This window comes from Rana temporaria, chromosome 2, assembly GCF_905171775.1.
Source record: "Rana temporaria chromosome 2, aRanTem1.1, whole genome shotgun sequence".
Classification (NCBI taxonomy): domain Eukaryota; kingdom Metazoa; phylum Chordata; class Amphibia; order Anura; family Ranidae; genus Rana; species Rana temporaria.
Window position 1 is genome coordinate 344,826,683 of NC_053490.1, and position 17,308 is coordinate 344,843,990.

Below are 17,308 nucleotides of genomic sequence, written 5' to 3' on the forward strand. Positions count from 1 at the left end.
TTTGATCATTGTCATGTTGGAATGTCCAAGTACATCCCATGTGCAGCTTCCTGGCTGATGAATGCAAATGTTCCACCAGTATTTTTTGATAACACACTGCATTTATCTTGCCAACAATTTTGACCACATTTCCTGGTCACACATCCCCAAAACATCAGCGAGCCACCTCTGTACCTTTCATCATAGGCCTTGTTGACTCATTTGGTCTCATCATCTAAATTACTTTGTGCCTGAAGGTTTGAGGCTTGTCTCTGTGCTGTTTGGTGTATTGTAAGCAGAATACTTTGTGGCATTTGCGTAGTAATGGCTTTCTTCTGGCGACTCGACCATGCAGCCCATCTTTCTCCAAGTGCCTCCTTATTGGGTATCTTGAAACACCCACACCACATGTTTTCAGAGAGTCCTGTATTTCACCTGAAGTTTGTGGGGTTTTCTTTGCATCCCAAACAATTTTCCTGGCAGTTGAGGCTGAAATTTTAGTCGGTCTACCCCACTGTGGTTTGGTTTCAACAGAACCCCTCATTTTCCATTCCTTGATTAGAGTTTGAAGACTGCTGATTGGCATTCTCAATTCCTTGGATATCCCTTTCCTGTTTTATACAGTTCAACTACCTTTTCCTGCAGATCTTTTGACAATTCTTTTGCTTTCCCCTTGTGTCAGAATCCAGAAACTGACGTTTCTAGATTCTGACTCATGGGGAAAGCAAAAGAATTGTCAAAGGATCTGCAGGAAAAGGTAAGTGCCCATCAACATCCTGGAACTCGAGGCGATTTAGTTGTCTCTTCAATGTTGAACCCCTGAGTTGTGGGATCTCCCAACAAGAATCCTGTTGGACAATGCTATGGCCATGGTCTACATCAACTATCAAGAGGACATCATAAGTTGTGCTGCTCAAAGGGAGACAGACTTGATTCTCCCTTGGACAGACCTGCATGTTCTGACCCTGTCCGCCATCCACACCCCAGGCATAGAAGAATTGCAGGTGGTGGACCTTTCTCAGTTGTCAGCATTTGGATCAGGGGAATGGGCTCTCCATCTAGAGGTGTTCTAAGCAGGTGGGGGAGGTTAGAAGTGGATCTTCTGGCATCCAGATTTAACAACAGTCTGAACAGGTTTGTCACAAAGTCCAGGGCCCCTCGGGCCTTCACAGTTAATGATCTGGTGATTCTATAAGTCAGGACCACCTGATCTACGGCTTTCTGCCTCTCCCTCGTCAGCACTGCAGGGTCAAGTTGGCAGACACTCCAGTAATTCTAGGTGAGAGGTGAGTCGGGAGGAAGTAGAGAGAAAACATTGCTGGCAGCAGAGGAGTTATTTCCCTTTACCATTGGACCTGTTTGCAGAATAATTGTATGAGCGTACGAGTGACTGCCTCAGCTTGGACATAAGGACCCCCTGTGTGGACAAGCCGGATCTATACCCGATGTGCCTGATACCTCTGTAGGGGCTCTAGGATCTGGTAAGCGGGGACACAAGAGGGGTTCATAGAAGTCACCATTTTGCCAGCTGAGAGCACTTTTGTCACTTGGAACCACTCTGAAGAACTTATTTGCCTTGTGTTTACCTATTGGACTTATATTACAGTCTAAACTATATACTATATAGCTGTCAGTCTTATTAATTTGGTGATATATATCACTGCTGCACTGGACACTATATTAATTTATGAACACATTTTTGTTGATGCACTATCCATTATATTGATGCACTTTAGTCATCTCAGTATATTTGCATATGTATTTGGGATTTATGTGAATGGTTTATCTTGGTGTCACATAGGTAAACCCACTAGGGAAGCTCACTTGTTTGCACTCATTGGCCTTATTAGCGGGCTTCACTGCACTAGTGGAAACCTATGAGGAGTCACATTTTACACCGATTTATGTTTAGACTTCATATTCCACAGCTTTATTAGCACTTAGTGGGAGGTAGCGCCATCACCCCTCCTTGATAATCTACATTCCTATTCTCCTTAGGGAGTTTTTAGGGGGGCTGCGACCTTTGGCTTACCTAAGTGCAAATTTATCACTTTTTCTTTATTACTCCAGTAATTCTTATCGCACCAATCTGGTCCAGGACGATGTGGAACTCAAGACATACTCATATTACTGGCAGACTCTCTGTGGGCCCTTCTGCATCATTTAGATGTTCTGTCCCAAAGGCCAGTCTAGCACCCTGCTTTTCAGTCTCTGATGACCATCAGATTCCGTCATCTCCACCCTCCTGAGATAGACTTCCCACAAAGTCACCATTGCACCAGAAAGACTAATGTACGTGGTGCAAGGACCAGGAAATGTCATCCTGTGAATTACTCGGTGGGCCACATCCTGTTCTTTCCCCAGTCTAGATCAGCATCTGGCCTTGAGCACTATGAGTCACTATGGGATTTGTTTTCTGTATTCTGCAAAAAACCTGGTTGATCCTGGTGTTCACTGTCCCTCCCTCCTTGTCTGCGCCCCCACTGCATGTCCATTTCCTCTTTTATCTGATCTGTGCAGCTCAAATGCCTATAGAGCAGTGATGGTCAACCAGAAAATTACAGAGGGCCTCAAGTGTATCCCATGTCACCTCAAGAGGACCGCACAATAGCAGCGCATTTTTGTATCTCGTATCTCAGTGGCCAAAACATTGCATCCTGGTCCTGCTGATGTCATCACACCTCCACGTGTGCTGTTGTCCGCACTGCTGTCCACCGAGGCTGAGAGGGACACCGGCCGACTTCCTCCTCCTCATCCCGGGGGTACACACAGTGATCCACCCGGCAGCTGCGTGGACTTATCCTCCATCTGGCGCCCTGGACCTCCACCTATGATGAGCTTGTTTTTACTGTTATAATGTGAGTAGTACCTTAGGGGGGTTCAATTAAATATTACCAGTCCAACTACACTTAAGCCTGGTACACACTACAGTTGCAGTTGCTCCCGGTCGGGAGCTGCTGTCCTAACTATGCAAGGTTACTCAAGCGACCCCCCTCGCTGAGCTATTGTGTTCTGACAGGGGGACACCCCCCATGCTGAGAGCGTGCTTAGGGAGCCGTTCGGCTGCTGGTTTTCCAGCATGCACGTCCGACAGAAACCAGTCGAACAGACCGACATACACACGGGCAGAGATGTCAGTAGCCTACGTATCCAGGGGGTAGAAAAAGTCATATCACCAAAGAGGGGAGGAGACAAGTTCAGGTTACTCTGAAAGCGAGAAGTTTATTGGATATTCCATCTCAGCTCCGGCCTCAACTTTGAGTGGGATATCTCATATTTTTTTCAGTGACTCTTATACTTTCACCCCCCGTCTTTATTGGATGTCTGTGCATTTCAGCATGTCAGCATTGATGGTACATTTTGTTTGAGATACACATGGGAGTTTACCATCCTGGTATGAAGAAGATTTGGGAGAAAATGGACAGCCGCACTCCAGATAAACTTCGGAAAGTTGTCTTTATTCGATAAAAGTGAGCATACACAGCAAGACACAGCCACAGAAAGGGACAGCCAACATGTTTCGCACTACGTTAGTGATTAGTCATGGCTCAGCCATGCTCATACCATCCTGGTATGGTCACCTATGTTTATCCCTATTTTTATTCTTATGATGCCTCTTGGTGGGGGGCCATGGTTGTCCGCTGTGCGCCAATTTATTCCATCCTAGTTCTGCTTGGCTCATATATGTTTTATTTTTCTGCCCTTCTTTTCCTAAATGTTGTTATTGTATGATAATATGGTTATGAATTAATATTGAGAAGGGTCTATATCATCTTTCTGCGGATCAAATTAATTTGAGCCATATGCACTAGCATCTATACTCAGGGATGAGCGTTTTGGTTTTTTCCCCTATTGTATATTTGTTGATGCATGAAAGTTTTTATCACATACGGTATTATTATTTCTTATGTGTCATGTCTTTTTAGGTTGCACCAGTGTTTCTTTTCCTTGTGGGATTATTTATGTTCTTTATTATTTTATAATTTAGGATTTGTGGAATCTCCAGCAAGAGGTGTTCTTCATCTGCCTAATGGTTTAATTTTTGACTCTAAATTTTCACAGATGTTTTCTATTATATGGTTTGTGATACACATGTGTTGTATATCTGTTTCATTACTCAGGTGTATATATAGATATCTGTATGTATATACAGCACTCCAGCTATGACTAAGCACCGTGTCTGGTGCGAAACATGTCAGCGGCAGTGTAGTTAGTCTGTACCAATTTTTGATACTTTGATTTTACTTTACAATAAAAGGTGAACATTTGGAGGGCAGCTATCCAGCTTTTTCTTTTTTTAATTATCTCTGTTGCAAATAGAGTCAGCACCCTGTTCAACTGCGGAGACATCTGATCGTAGGAGAGGTAAGTACCTTTGAGCGGTGAACTCCCACACGGCCAGAGTGTCAGCCATAATTTTTTGTACCAATAAATGTCTCCTGACATTCTTCCTGTGTGTATGGTGCTTCTCTCCTCTTTGTTCTTATCTCTCCTGACCTCAAGAGCCAGTTACAGCTCCTGGCCTAGTGTTTGGACTTCTTGAACATTTAGTTAATTTTATTAACTATTTACTTGCATTTGCATTTAATAGTTGTCCCACATTGAGAGACTCTGCCCTTGCGCCTACAACATACTGCCTGTTGCTTAAAACTCTTTTGTTGCATTTTTTTAAGTGTATCACAATGCACACTGAAGTTGGAGTACAAAAACTTCCAGCATTGGTGTCAGTGGATGCAATAATAGCTCTCAACATTGGTGTCAGTGAGTGCAATAATAACACCCAACACTGGTGTCAGTGAGTGCAACAATATCGCCCCTGGTGCCAGTACAATCAAACCCCCCCACATTGTTGGTCAGTAGCAGTGTAACTCCTTTTTTTTTGGGGGGGGGGGGGGTAACAAACACTTTAACTATCTTCTCCCCCTGTATTGTGGACTGGCAGTGAACGTTAACCCCCTCCTCCACCTGAATTGTGGACTGGCAGTGAAAGTTAATCCCCCCTTCTTCCTCTGTATTGTGGACTGGCAATGAAAGTTAACCCCCATCACACACTCCCATGGCGCTCCCCCGAGGCTGGGATTTTACTTGTACTGTGGGCAAAGATAACTCTGCCCATAGTTCCCTTCTAGATTGTAAGCTCTAACGAGCAGGGCCCTCTGATCCCTCCTGTATTGATTTGTATTGTGACTGTACTGTCTTCCCTGATGTAAAGCGCTGCGCAAACTGTTGGCGCTATATAAATCCTGTATAATAATAATTGTACAGTCTTTCTCACATAAAGCGCATTCCAGCACCTGGCTCCCCGCTGCGCTTCCTTGTGTCCAATAGCCTGAGGGTCGCACACATATGGCCGGCGGGCTGCATGTTGGGCATCAGGGATAGAGTCACACATGTAGACATATATAGTACGAATAAATGACAGCCCACTCCCTCGCTTCTCCTCCATGCCCACTATACAGCTAAACACAATGGGGGGGGGGGGATATTACATGTTGATTGATGGAGGCTTCACCTCCCTACACATACTTAACATACAAACAATAGACAGGCTGGAGGGGTGTGAACATGGCTGTAGCTCTGAGTGAAAAGCTGTCAGTTTAATTTCAATTTCAATTCCATCTGCATACATAGTTGGTGCTACAGACAGTAATATAAGACAGAGATAAAACTAAAGATAAGATGCTTATTGCACAGATTTAGTGTTATGAGTGAGTGTGTGTGTAGCTCAACTATAGAGCAAGGTCTACAAATCTACTAGAATCTGATTATTTGCTGTGATGTTTTAAACAATTTGTGAAAGCAGTTTGGTACACTTATCAATTTAAATGCTTTCATGCATTACAGGGAGCTGGCATATTACTGTAGTTGTAAAATTTGCATCATACATTGCCAACTAAAATATATGCTTAATTTACAATACTAACCTGTAGCGCTCTTCTTGGAGACACTGTGTCATGTAGCTGTAGTCTCGCTGCAGTTGTGATTTTAGGTCATCTATTGAATCCTCAAGATGACTCTGCCCATCCTTGATTTCACAGAGTTCCTCAAGAATGGCATCAAAGCCCCCATGGTGCCCATGGTGATGTCCATCTAGAGTGTTAGATCTTGGGCTACCAGGTCCTGCAGGTCCAGCCCCAGAATTACTTCCTCCTCCAGCTGAGCCTGAGGTAGCACTAGAGCATTCATCATCACTCCCATACTTGGGACTTGGTGCCAAAGTTGCACTGCCACTCAGTGCTCTTGCACCCCCTTGTGTCTCACTGTCTTCTTCTATGCCATCTTTTAGATGGGGAATGTTGTCAGCACTGCCAAATTTGTTGCGAATAAGGCTAGCAAACTCTCTGGGCTTTGACACCACTGCTGTGTGCGTGACTTGTGACAGGCCAGAAAGCCCCCCCTTAACACCTTCTACTACGCCTCCACCAAAGCCACTAATGCCTGCCCGCACGTTGGCTCCCACATCTTTTAGTCCTTGCTGCATGTCCCTCAAGACATCTTTTGGCTGTCGTGATATACCATTTTGTTCAATCTCCTTCAGTTTCTTATGATAATGTTCCAATTTTTTGTGTAACTGGGCAATTGTTTGTGCAGATTTCTGGTTCTTCTTCTCAAACACCTGTTGTAATTGGAAAAAAAAGAAATACAAAATGTAAGAAAAACACCATCTTTTATATTGCATTTCAATGTTCATCCACTTCTGAAATATAAAACCATTAATGGATATGGAGTATGTGGATATTACATTCTACATACATGTGCCCCAAATAGAACAAGATTACAGACCACTTGGCCCTACAGGTAAGCCTAGATTAAGGCTTACCTGTAGGTGCAAGAAATATCTCCTTAACCTACACGGTTAAGGAGGTATTTGCAGAAAAGCCTGCACCGATGTCTACCGCGCATGTGTGCTGTAGACAACGGCGCAGGCGCAATGAGCGTGCCGTTAATAAATGGGACCATGCCATCCCTGGCGGCTTCGACGTGCATGCGCAGGAGTGATGTCTTCGCTGCTCTGGCCAGTCACAGCGCCAGAGCAGCGATTCCTGGAAGTCACTCCGGGTTTAATAGTGGTGGCAGAGAAGAGGAACAAGGGTCGCTGCGGGGGCTTTGATCTTAGGAAAGTAATTCATAATGAACTAGTATGCTATGCATACTAGCTCATTATGCCTGCCTTTCTCTTGCAGGGTTTTTGTTTTAGGGAAAAGTTTCAGAGGGTTTACTTCCTCTTAAAAGGGATTTGAGGATGCTATTGACTTTTACATATTACACATATTGATTTTTTCTTAAAGTATATTTTTAAAAGCTAACTCTACTTTTCAGACAATGTTTCATGTTACATTTAATGTAATATGAATCATGGTCAGAGTGCACAGCAACCACCCCTAAATCGGCCCCCCAAACTGACAAGGTTCTTTTCCCTGCTGGCTCCTGTGATATTTCAAATTGGCACAGTTGTGAACAGCGACGTCATTCATTAACAGGAATCAGTGAATAAAAAAGCTACAAGTCCCATCTTCTACTGCAGCAGAGGCACTGTAGTTCTCATTGGAGTACAGGTGCAGTGGCATCACCACAATTGAAGTCCACTAATACGTCCTCAAGCTCCATTGCTGAAGTACGCACTAGGGACCGGAAGAAGAATCTACAGGAGCCATAGCATCACACCCGCGATTCGCCGACAGCAATTGCAATGCTTTGCAGGTTTAAATGCAAAGAAAGTATATACATTTTTGCAAAAGGTGGAATTCTCCTTTAAATCCAGCAGCTCCTAACCAATACTGGCACTTCTCATAGTGAGAAAAGATAAAGCTGTGTTAACATCTAACTTTCAGAGTGAAGACTTGTTAAGAATTTAGTGTTAACATCACATCAGGGAAAACCTGTAGGTGCTACTAACACACTGGTGAATATTTTCACACATTATCACACATGAACCTTCTTTCTATCTTTGTATTATCACACACTATAGCAATGTAAATGTAATTTATATGACACCTGAAGTGTGTGGCATGGACTATTTCCACCAGCATTGGTTTGTAAAATAAGTTGATTAAAATCATCTTAATCATTTATACTCAAATAGCTTGCAAAAAAATTGAATCTGTCTAAGGTACTGTTTTCAAAAACTATTCTATTTCAATCATTTTTATTACGTTTTCAAAAAGAAAGAAATCTGTACAAAGATTTCTGTCGGACGTGCATGCTGGAAAACCATCAGCCGACCGGCTCTCAATCAGCGCTCTCAGCCAATGGCAGAGAGCTCTGATCGTAGTGCTCTGGCAGGGGCATGTGCACCAAATATAAAATAAATTATAGTAAATTATTTGAAATGCTACTCATAGGTTTAATTGTGATCAAATGTACTCTAGAGGTGTTCTTAAAAACCCCTGTGTCTAATGATTTTGTAACAAGATTTGACTTTATTATATATTCCTAACCTGTGTTCCTGTAACCTGGACATTTTTAACCACTTCGTTACCGAGCCTGTTTTTCAGATTCAGTGTTTACGAGACTAAAACAGTTTTTTTTTGCTAGAATATTACTTAAAACCCCCAAACATTATATATATATTTTTTTTCTAACACCCTAGAGAATAAAATGGCAGTCATTGCAATACTTTTTGTCACACCGTATTTGCGCAGCGGTCTTACAAGCGCACTTTTTTTGGAAAAAATTCACTTTTTTAAATTAAAAAATAACACAACAATAAATTTGGCCCAATTTTTTTATATATTGTGAAAGATAATGTTACGCCGAGTAAAATGATACCCAACATGTCACGCTTAAAAATTGCGCCCGCTCGTGGCATGGCGTCAAACTTTTACCCTTAAAAATCTTGATAGGCGACGTTTAAAAAATTCTACAGGTTGCATTTTTTGAGTTACAGAGTAGGCCTAAGGCTAAAATTATTGCTCTCGCTCTAACGATCGCGGCGATACCTAACTTGTGTGGTTTGAATACCGTTTTCATATGTCGGCGCTACTCGCGTATACGTTCGATTCTACGCGCGAGCTCGTCGGGACGGGGCGCTTTAAAAAAATTTTTTTTTGCTTTTCGCATTTATTTTTAGTTATTTTACAATTTTTAACACTGAAATAAAAAAAAATAAAAACATTATCACTTTTATTCCTATTACAAGGAATGTAAACATCCCTTGTAATAGAAAAAAGCATGACAGGTCCTCTTAAATATGAGATCTGGGGTCAAAAAGACCTCAGATCTCATATTTGGGCTTAAATGCAAAAACAAAATTTTTTTTTGGAAATGTCATTTTTTCAAATGACAAAAAAAAAAATGTCTCTTTAAGAGGCTGGGCGGGACTGACGTTTTGACGTCACTTCCGCCCAGCAGAGCTATGGGGGACGGGCGAAGGAGATTTTTTCCTTCAGTCTCGTCCCCGCTCAGCTGCCGGATGGTCGCGATCCCCTCCGTCGCTACCGACGGCTCCGGTAAGTGGCGGAGGGCGCGTTACAGCGGCGGGAGGGGGGGGGGGGCCCTCTCCCGCCACCGATAACGGCGATCTCGCGGCGAATTCGCCGCGGAGACCGCCGTTATCGTGTACAGGACCGTCGGCACTAAAGATGGATACCTCAGTTGTGGCAGCAGCTGCTGCCGTTACTGAGATATCCATCTTTAAAAACAGGACGTCTTTTGACTATGGGCCAGTAACCAAGTGGTTAAAGCCACCTTTAACCACTTAAGGACCCCTTCACGCCGATATACGTTGGCAGAATGGCACGGCTGGGCACAATCACGTACCTGTACGTGTCTCTTTAAGCCCAGCCGCGGGGCCGCGAGCACCCTGACGGTGGCACGCTCGCGACCCGTTCCGAAGCTCCGTGACCGCGCCCGCGGGACCTGCGGACCCGATCGCCGCCGGTGTCCTGCGATCAGTCACCGGAGCTGAAGAACGGGGAGAGGTGTGTGTAAACACACCTTCCCTGTTCTTCGTTGTGGCAGTGTCATTGATCGTCTGTTGCCTGATATAGGGAAAGACGATCAATGACGTCACACGTCCAGCCCCGCTCCCCTACAGTTAGAAACACATATGAGGTCACACTTAACCCCTACAGTGGTTAACTCCCAAACTGTAATTGTCATTTTCACAGTAAACAATGCATTTTTATAGCACTTTTTGCTGTGAAAATGACAATGGTCCCAAAAATGTGTCAAAATTGTCCGATGTGTCCGCCATAATGTCGCAGTCACGAAAAAAATCGCTGATCGCCACCATTAGTAGTAAAAAAAATATATATTAATAAAAATGCAATAAAACTATCCCCTATTTTGTAAACGCTATACATTTTGCGCAAACCAATCGATGAACGTTTATTGCGATTTACCAAAAATAGGTAGAAGAATACGTATCGGCCTAAACTGAGGGAAACATTTTTTTTTATATATATTTTTGGGGGATATTTATTATAGCAAAAGGTATTTAGGTTTATAGCGCAAAAAATATAATAAGCGCAGAGGTGATCTAATACCACTAAAAGAAAGCTCTATTTGTGGGGAAAAAAAGGACGCCAATTTTGTTTGGGAGCCACGTTGCACGACCGCACAATTGTCAGTTAAAGCGACGCAGTGTCGAATCGTAAAAAGGGGCAAGGTCCTTAACCTGCATAATGGTCTGGGTCTTAAGTGGTTAACCACTTCCATACAGGGCAGTTTTTAGCTTTCAGCGCTGTTTCACTTTGAATGACAATTGCGCGGTTATGCTACACTGTACCCAAACTAAATTTTTATCATTTTGTACCCACAAATAGAGCTTTCTTTTGGTGGTATTTGATCACCTCTGGGATATTTATTTTCTGCAATTTTTTTTTTAAAATGACCGAAAATTTAGAAAAATTTGATGGGCACTAATATGCGTCACTGATGGGCGGCACGGATGGGCACTGATAGGCGGCACAGATAGGCGGCATGGATGGGCGGCACGGTTGGGCGGCACAGATAGGCAGCATTGCTGGGCACGGATAGGCGGCACGGACGGGCACGGATAGGCGGCACGGACAGGCACTGATAGGCGGCATGGATGGGCACTGATAGGTGGCACGGATGGGCATAGATGGGCACTATTGTATGTGTTGTACTAATGGATGCCAATCAGTGCCTGCCAATCAGTGATGCCCATTGTGGGCACTGATTGGCATCCATTGCGGCACTGATTGGCATCCATTTTTTGTGTCCTCCTCATCCCTGGTGGTCTAGGGTGGCATCCTTTTTTTTTTTTATCCCTGGTCTATATGGTCATCCCTGGTGGTCCAGTGGGCATCCCTGATGGTCCAGTGGGCATCCTTGGGGGGGCTGTGCTGATAATCGATCAGCACAAACCCCCCCTGTTACAGGAGCAGCCGATCGGCTCTCCTCTACTCGCGTCTGACAGACGCGAGTGAGGAAAAGCTGATTACCGGCTTTTCCTATTTACATCGTGATTAGCCGTGATTGGACACGGCTGATCACGTGGTAAAGAGTCTCCGTGAGAGACTCTTTACCTTGATCGGTGTTGCGGGGTGTCAGACTGACACCCTGCAACAACGATCGCCGCGATGCGCGCCCCCGGGGGCGCAGCGGCTCAGAATCCTGAGGACGTCCAGTCAGGATTCTACAACCACTTTGCCGACGTCAATTTGTCATTGGCGGGCGGCAAGTGGTTAAGCAGTGTCTCTAAAAATAATGGGGTTGTTTTACTAAAACTGGAGAGTGCAACATCTGGTAAAGCTGTGCATGGTAGCCAATCAGCTTCTAACTTCAGCTTGTTCAATTGAGACCCAGATTTTATCGGACAACCTTTAACTTGCTACCATCTGGATCCCGTTTCACAGTCATCTAGGTCAGTTGTGGTCATCAAGGTACCCGCTATTACCAAAGCTAATAGTGGGTACCTTGCAATGTCTGCTCTTACGCAGTAACTTTTATTGCATTGTTTGATTCTCAAAATATGATATCTGTAGATCCCACCAGAATACTGCATAAAGCTTTTGAAGTTAAGTCTATATCTGTGTTTTTAAAGGTTTCACTTTGCACTAAGGGCTTAACTTTTCAACTTTAGAACAAAGTCCTGCCCCAAAGTAGAAACTGTAGGGTCACAGCTCAATTTGCTAAACAAGTAACGCTGACAGACACTTACATTAAAATTGGGTAATTAATAAAAGCTGTGGATGACTGTAGACACCTTTATCAACCACCTGCCCCCTGGCCAAATAGGAAACGTATAAGCTCCTACATTGGTAGTTCTATATTTATCTGGACTATAGCATTATTTTTCAGCACTGCCTTAACCATCTGGGGCATGCAGTTCACCAGAGCTTCACAGGTTGTCACTGGAGTCTTCATCCACTCCTCCATGACGACATCACGGAGCTGGTGGATGTCAGAGACCTTGCGCTCCACCTTCCATTTGAGGATGCCCCACAGATGCTTAATAGGGTTTTGTAACAGCAGTGGTGAACGGAGTGAACCACAACTGCGGTTAGCAAGGATTTGATGCGATTCTCTATGCGACAACTCAATATTAGGCCCTAGGCGTCACTCCTCGCAACAGGAGTTTGGGGGATTTATCTATCATCTCTGTGTCACATAAAGAAAGGCGTTGAGCTACTAAGCATGGACGCATTACAACATGCGACCAAAGCTTAGCATTTAAAATTATAGTTCAAGGTCAATATCCCAATACACCGCTACATGCAGGTGATTATCAGTAAGGGACCCCAGGCGTCACTCCTAGCAACAGGAGTTTGGGGGTTCTCTACATCATATCATGCGCCATATGCGTTCCAACATGCAACGCAATTTGTTTTACAAAAGAGAGGTGGCGCGACGGCGCCTGTTACAGGTTTATGTCTGGAGACACGCTTGGTCAGTCCATCACCTTTACCCTCAGCTTCTTTAGCAAGGCAGTGGTTGTCTTGGAGGTGTGTTTGGGGTCGTTAGAAGTGGAATATAAAATGATACCCTCACAAAGTACCTTAAAACAAGGTGACCAAAACACAACCCTGAAACATAATATCGTTTCTCCCCTCCCCTTTCTTTTTTGTATCCTTTTCTTTTGTTGCCAATGGAAGTGCCTGCTGACCTCTAGTATGGGCAGTCTGGCTTATCTTCACTGGTTTGCCATCCCTGACTTAAAAAAAAAGGCATTGCTTACATTTTGTATCCACCCTATTTATGTGCACTTTCTGTTTTGCAAATTGACTGTGGTTTAATAAAGCTTCAAATATATTGCACATTAGAAGAAAAAAGGAGGGTTTGACGCCAAGGCTGGATTTAAAGAAAGACCATACAGGCTGTGATCTCCTGGACCCTTAGGCCCTGTACACACGATCAGTCCATCCGATGAGAACGGACCGAAGGCTGATGGTCTGATGTGCCTACACACCATTGGTTCAAAAACCGATCTAGTCCAACGCGGTGACGTAAAACACAGCCATGTGCTGAAAAAAACTTCAATGCTTCCAAGCATGCGTCGACTTGATTCTGAGCATGCGCGGGTTTGGAACCGATGCTTTTGCATACTAACCGTCGGTTTGGACCAATCGGTTAGGTGTCCATCGGATCAATTTTAAAGCAAGTTCTCAATTTTGCGACCGAAGGATGACGGACTGATGGGGCCCACACACGGTCAGTTTGGACTGATGAAACGGTCCTTCAGTCCGTTTTCATCGGATTGGACTGATCGTGTGTACAAGACCTTACACTAGTATCCCAGTTTATAGTACTATTTTCTTACTTTTGCAATGTCCTTGGTCAGTCAGTCCTTGTAGTAGGGACTAAGGATGAGCTCAGGCATGTTCGCAACCCGCATGTGCAGAGATCGAGAAATGTCTCACTGCCTGTGATTAGCGCTGTGCAGTGCCAACTTCCTGGCAGGCGCTGCACGTGTGGGTTGCGAACACGCCTGAGCTCATCCTTAGTAGGGACCAAGTAAAGATATACTCTCACTGGCCACTTTATTAGGTACACTTTGCTAGTACCGGGTTGAACCCCCTTTTGCTTTCAGAACTGCCTTAATTCTTTGTGGCATAGATTCAACAAGGTGTTCGAAGCATTCCTCAGAGATTTTGGTCCATATTGACATGATAGCATAACCAAGTTGCTGCACATTTGTCAGCTGCACATCCATGATGCAAATCTCCTGTTCCACCACATCCCAAAGGTGCTCCATTGGTCTGGTGACTGTGAAGGTCATTGAAGTACAGTGAACTCGTTGTCATGTTCAAGAAACCAGTTTGAGGTGGTTTGAGCTTTGTGACATGGTGCATTAAACTGCTGGAAGTAGCCATCAGAAGATGGGTACACTGTAGTCATAAGGGGAAGGACATGGTCAGCAACAATACTCCGCTAGGCTGTGGCATTTAAACAATGCTCAATTGATACTAAGGGCCCAAAATGTGCCAAGAAAATATCCCCCAATCCATTAGGTGAAGATCATACAATTTCACAAAAAAGGAAAAGGGTAAGGAAAAGCAGAGAAGTGTGCAAAAAATTAAAGAACAAGCACAAAAGTGGACTACCGGGACCATAAAGTTAAGGTTGGGATGTAGAAAGCAAAATGAATGGTATGGGAGAAGTGTGGCCTACTAACCAAACATGGAGGTAGGCTAAAAAAAATGTGACGTCAACACACAGTGCGCGCAAATTTTGTGCGAAGGGTGTTGGCCGTGAACTTGGTATGCATACAGGCAGCAGAACTTTTTTAGCCAACATACACAAAATTACGTGTTTTTTCAGCTCTTTAATGCCACCCTTTGGGCAACTTCTGCTAATGTTGTGCTATGGTTGGTATTGGTTCGGAGCATGCGTGTTTGTACTTTGGATTTTTTTCCGACGGACTTGTGTACACATGATTGGATAATCCGACAACAATTGTCCGAAGGAGCGTACAAACGGTCGGATTATCCGACAAAACCCTGCAATCACACATTTGAAAATCCGATCGTGTGTATGAGGCTTAAGATGTGTAAAGCCTCGTACACACGATCGAATCTTCTGACAACAAATGTGTGATGGCAGGGTTTTGTTAGAAAATCCGACCGTTTGTATTGTGACAGAACAAGGCTCTGTCACTATAAAAAAGGATGGAATAAGGACACAGAGTTTGCATGTCAGATGACTGCAAGGCTACAGAGCAGTTATTTTGAGAGAAGAAAGCTGCTCTGGCAGCTTTCTCCGGGTTTTGCTGTTTTCAGATGGGGCTCTGTAGTTTGGAGATCCCTCAGAGACTTGTGTGGGATGGGATCTCCAACTCTGTGTTCATGTCTAGTGGACAGCCAGCGGGGTGTGTGCCCAGGTGCACACAGCCCATATAACGAGGGACTGGTAAGAACAGTGAGTGGAGGAAGGTGGAGTGTGTGCAGCTTGTCTGGAAAGCTGTCTGCCCTGTGTAAGACCAGAGAAGGGTCTGGGAGGCTGGGAGAGCCGAAGCGACTAGCAAATCCAAAGGGGCGGGAGGGAGTCCTGGAGACAGTGGGCCAGATTCAGAAAAGAGATATGACGGCGTATCTCTGAGTGTGGTCGGTCGTATCTATGCGCCTGATTCAGAGAATCAGTTACGCATAGATATCTCTAAGGCCCCGTACACACGACCGAATCTGTCCACTGCGATTTATCCGCGGATCAGTTCCAGCAGATAGATCCGGTCGTGTGTACGGCCTAGCGGACATTTTCCAGCGGATAAAAATCCAGCCGACGGATTTTCAGCGGATAAAAATTTCTTAGCATGCTAAGAAATCTATCCGCTGGAATCCTGTCCGCCGGACTTATCCGGTCGTCTGTACAGACTCACCGGATAAGTCCGTCCGATCCCATCCCTCGCATGCGTCGTATTGATTCGACGCATGCGTGGAAGTATTTACCTTCCAGGGTCGCGCACGTCGCTGCGTCATCGTCACCGCGGATGTATTCCGCGGGGATTTTGATCTGATGGTGTGTACAGCCATCAGATCAAAATCCGCCAGAGGATTTATCCACTGGAAACGGTCCGTCGGACCGTTTCCAGCGGAAATCCTCTCGTCTGTACGAGGCCTAAGATCCGACTGGTGTAAGTGTCTTACACCGTCGTATCTTAGGCTGCATAATCACGCTGGCCGCTAGGTGGCGCTTCCGTATAGTTAAGCGAGGAATGTGCAAATGAGCTAGATACGCAAATTCAGAACGTCGTTTACGTTCGGCTTTTTTCGGCGTATAGTTACCCCTGCTATATGAGGCGTAGCTAATGTTAAGTATGGCCATCGTTCCCGGGCCGAGTTTTGACATTTTTACGTTGTTTGCGTAAGTCGTTCGTGAATACGGCTGTATGTCATTTACGTTCACGTCGAATCCAATACGTCCTTGCGGGGTACTTTGGCGCAATGCACACTGGGATATTTTACAGTGGGCGCATGCAGTTAAAAAAAAACTTAAAAAACGCGGGGTCAAGACAAATTTAAATAGTACACGCCCCCAACATCCCCATTTGAATTACGCGGCCTTACGCCGCAACACATACGTTTACGCCGCTAATAAATAAGGGCACAAGTTCTTTCTGAATATCGGATACGTTACGCCGGAGGAAAGATACGCTCAGGTATCTGAATCCGGCCCAGTCAGATAACCCAAGGGCTGGAGAATCCTGCATAGACCAGGATTAGGCCGGTTTAGCAGGGAACTGCAAGGCAAAGTAAGCCATATGAGCCAGGAGGCTTGGCATTTTCTGTTGTTTGAGTTTACAGGAGAAGAACCCCAGTGTGGGAAATCCTGTGTATAAACTTTAATTTGGATCCTTCTAATAAAAATGGGCTGCCACGCCCTCAGACGTGATAACTGACTGCTGTGGACTCTCTGGAAAAACGCATCTACCACTGAGCTAAAACACCCCAACATTACAGTATGCTCCATCGGACAATTGTTGTCAGATTTTCCGATAACAAATGTGTTTTTAGCTATGACTAAGCACTGAACTTTTGTGTGAAACGCGTCAGCTTTTTATCCCACTGCTTGCTGTGCTGTGCTTTGTAGTGCTTTTTATCCCTTTACAACAATAAAGGCTACCTTTTTTAGGTTTATTTTGGAGTGCGGCTGTCCATGAAATTCTTTCATTGATTTTTTCCTTATGCATTGCCAGCACCCACGGTCTTTGAGGAGGACACTAATTGCTTATTGCACTCATCTGGAGCGGTGATCTCCTTTTCAACAAATGTGTTACTGTCGGATTATCCGCTCGTGTGTACACAAGTCCATCGGAAAAAATCCAAAGTACAAACCAATGCTTACCATAAGACAACATTAGCAGAAGCTGCCCAAAGGGTGGCGCTAAAGAGCTGAAAAACCACGTAGTTTTGTGTAAGTTCTG

The 17,308-nt window shown here is 44.5% G+C and overlaps 1 protein-coding gene across 3 annotated transcripts in view; it reads right to left on the reverse strand.

The window, feature by feature from the left end:
• Positions 1–17,308, reverse strand: part of TMCC2 (transmembrane and coiled-coil domain family 2) — a 155,633-nt gene that overhangs the window by 27,340 nt on the left and 110,985 nt on the right. For all 3 annotated transcript variants that reach the window (XM_040337557.1, XM_040337556.1, XM_040337558.1), the window contains one exon: positions 5,904–6,595. In XM_040337557.1, the coding sequence (XP_040193491.1) occupies positions 5,904–6,595 (692 nt within the window). The remainder of the gene's footprint in view (positions 1–5,903; positions 6,596–17,308) is intronic.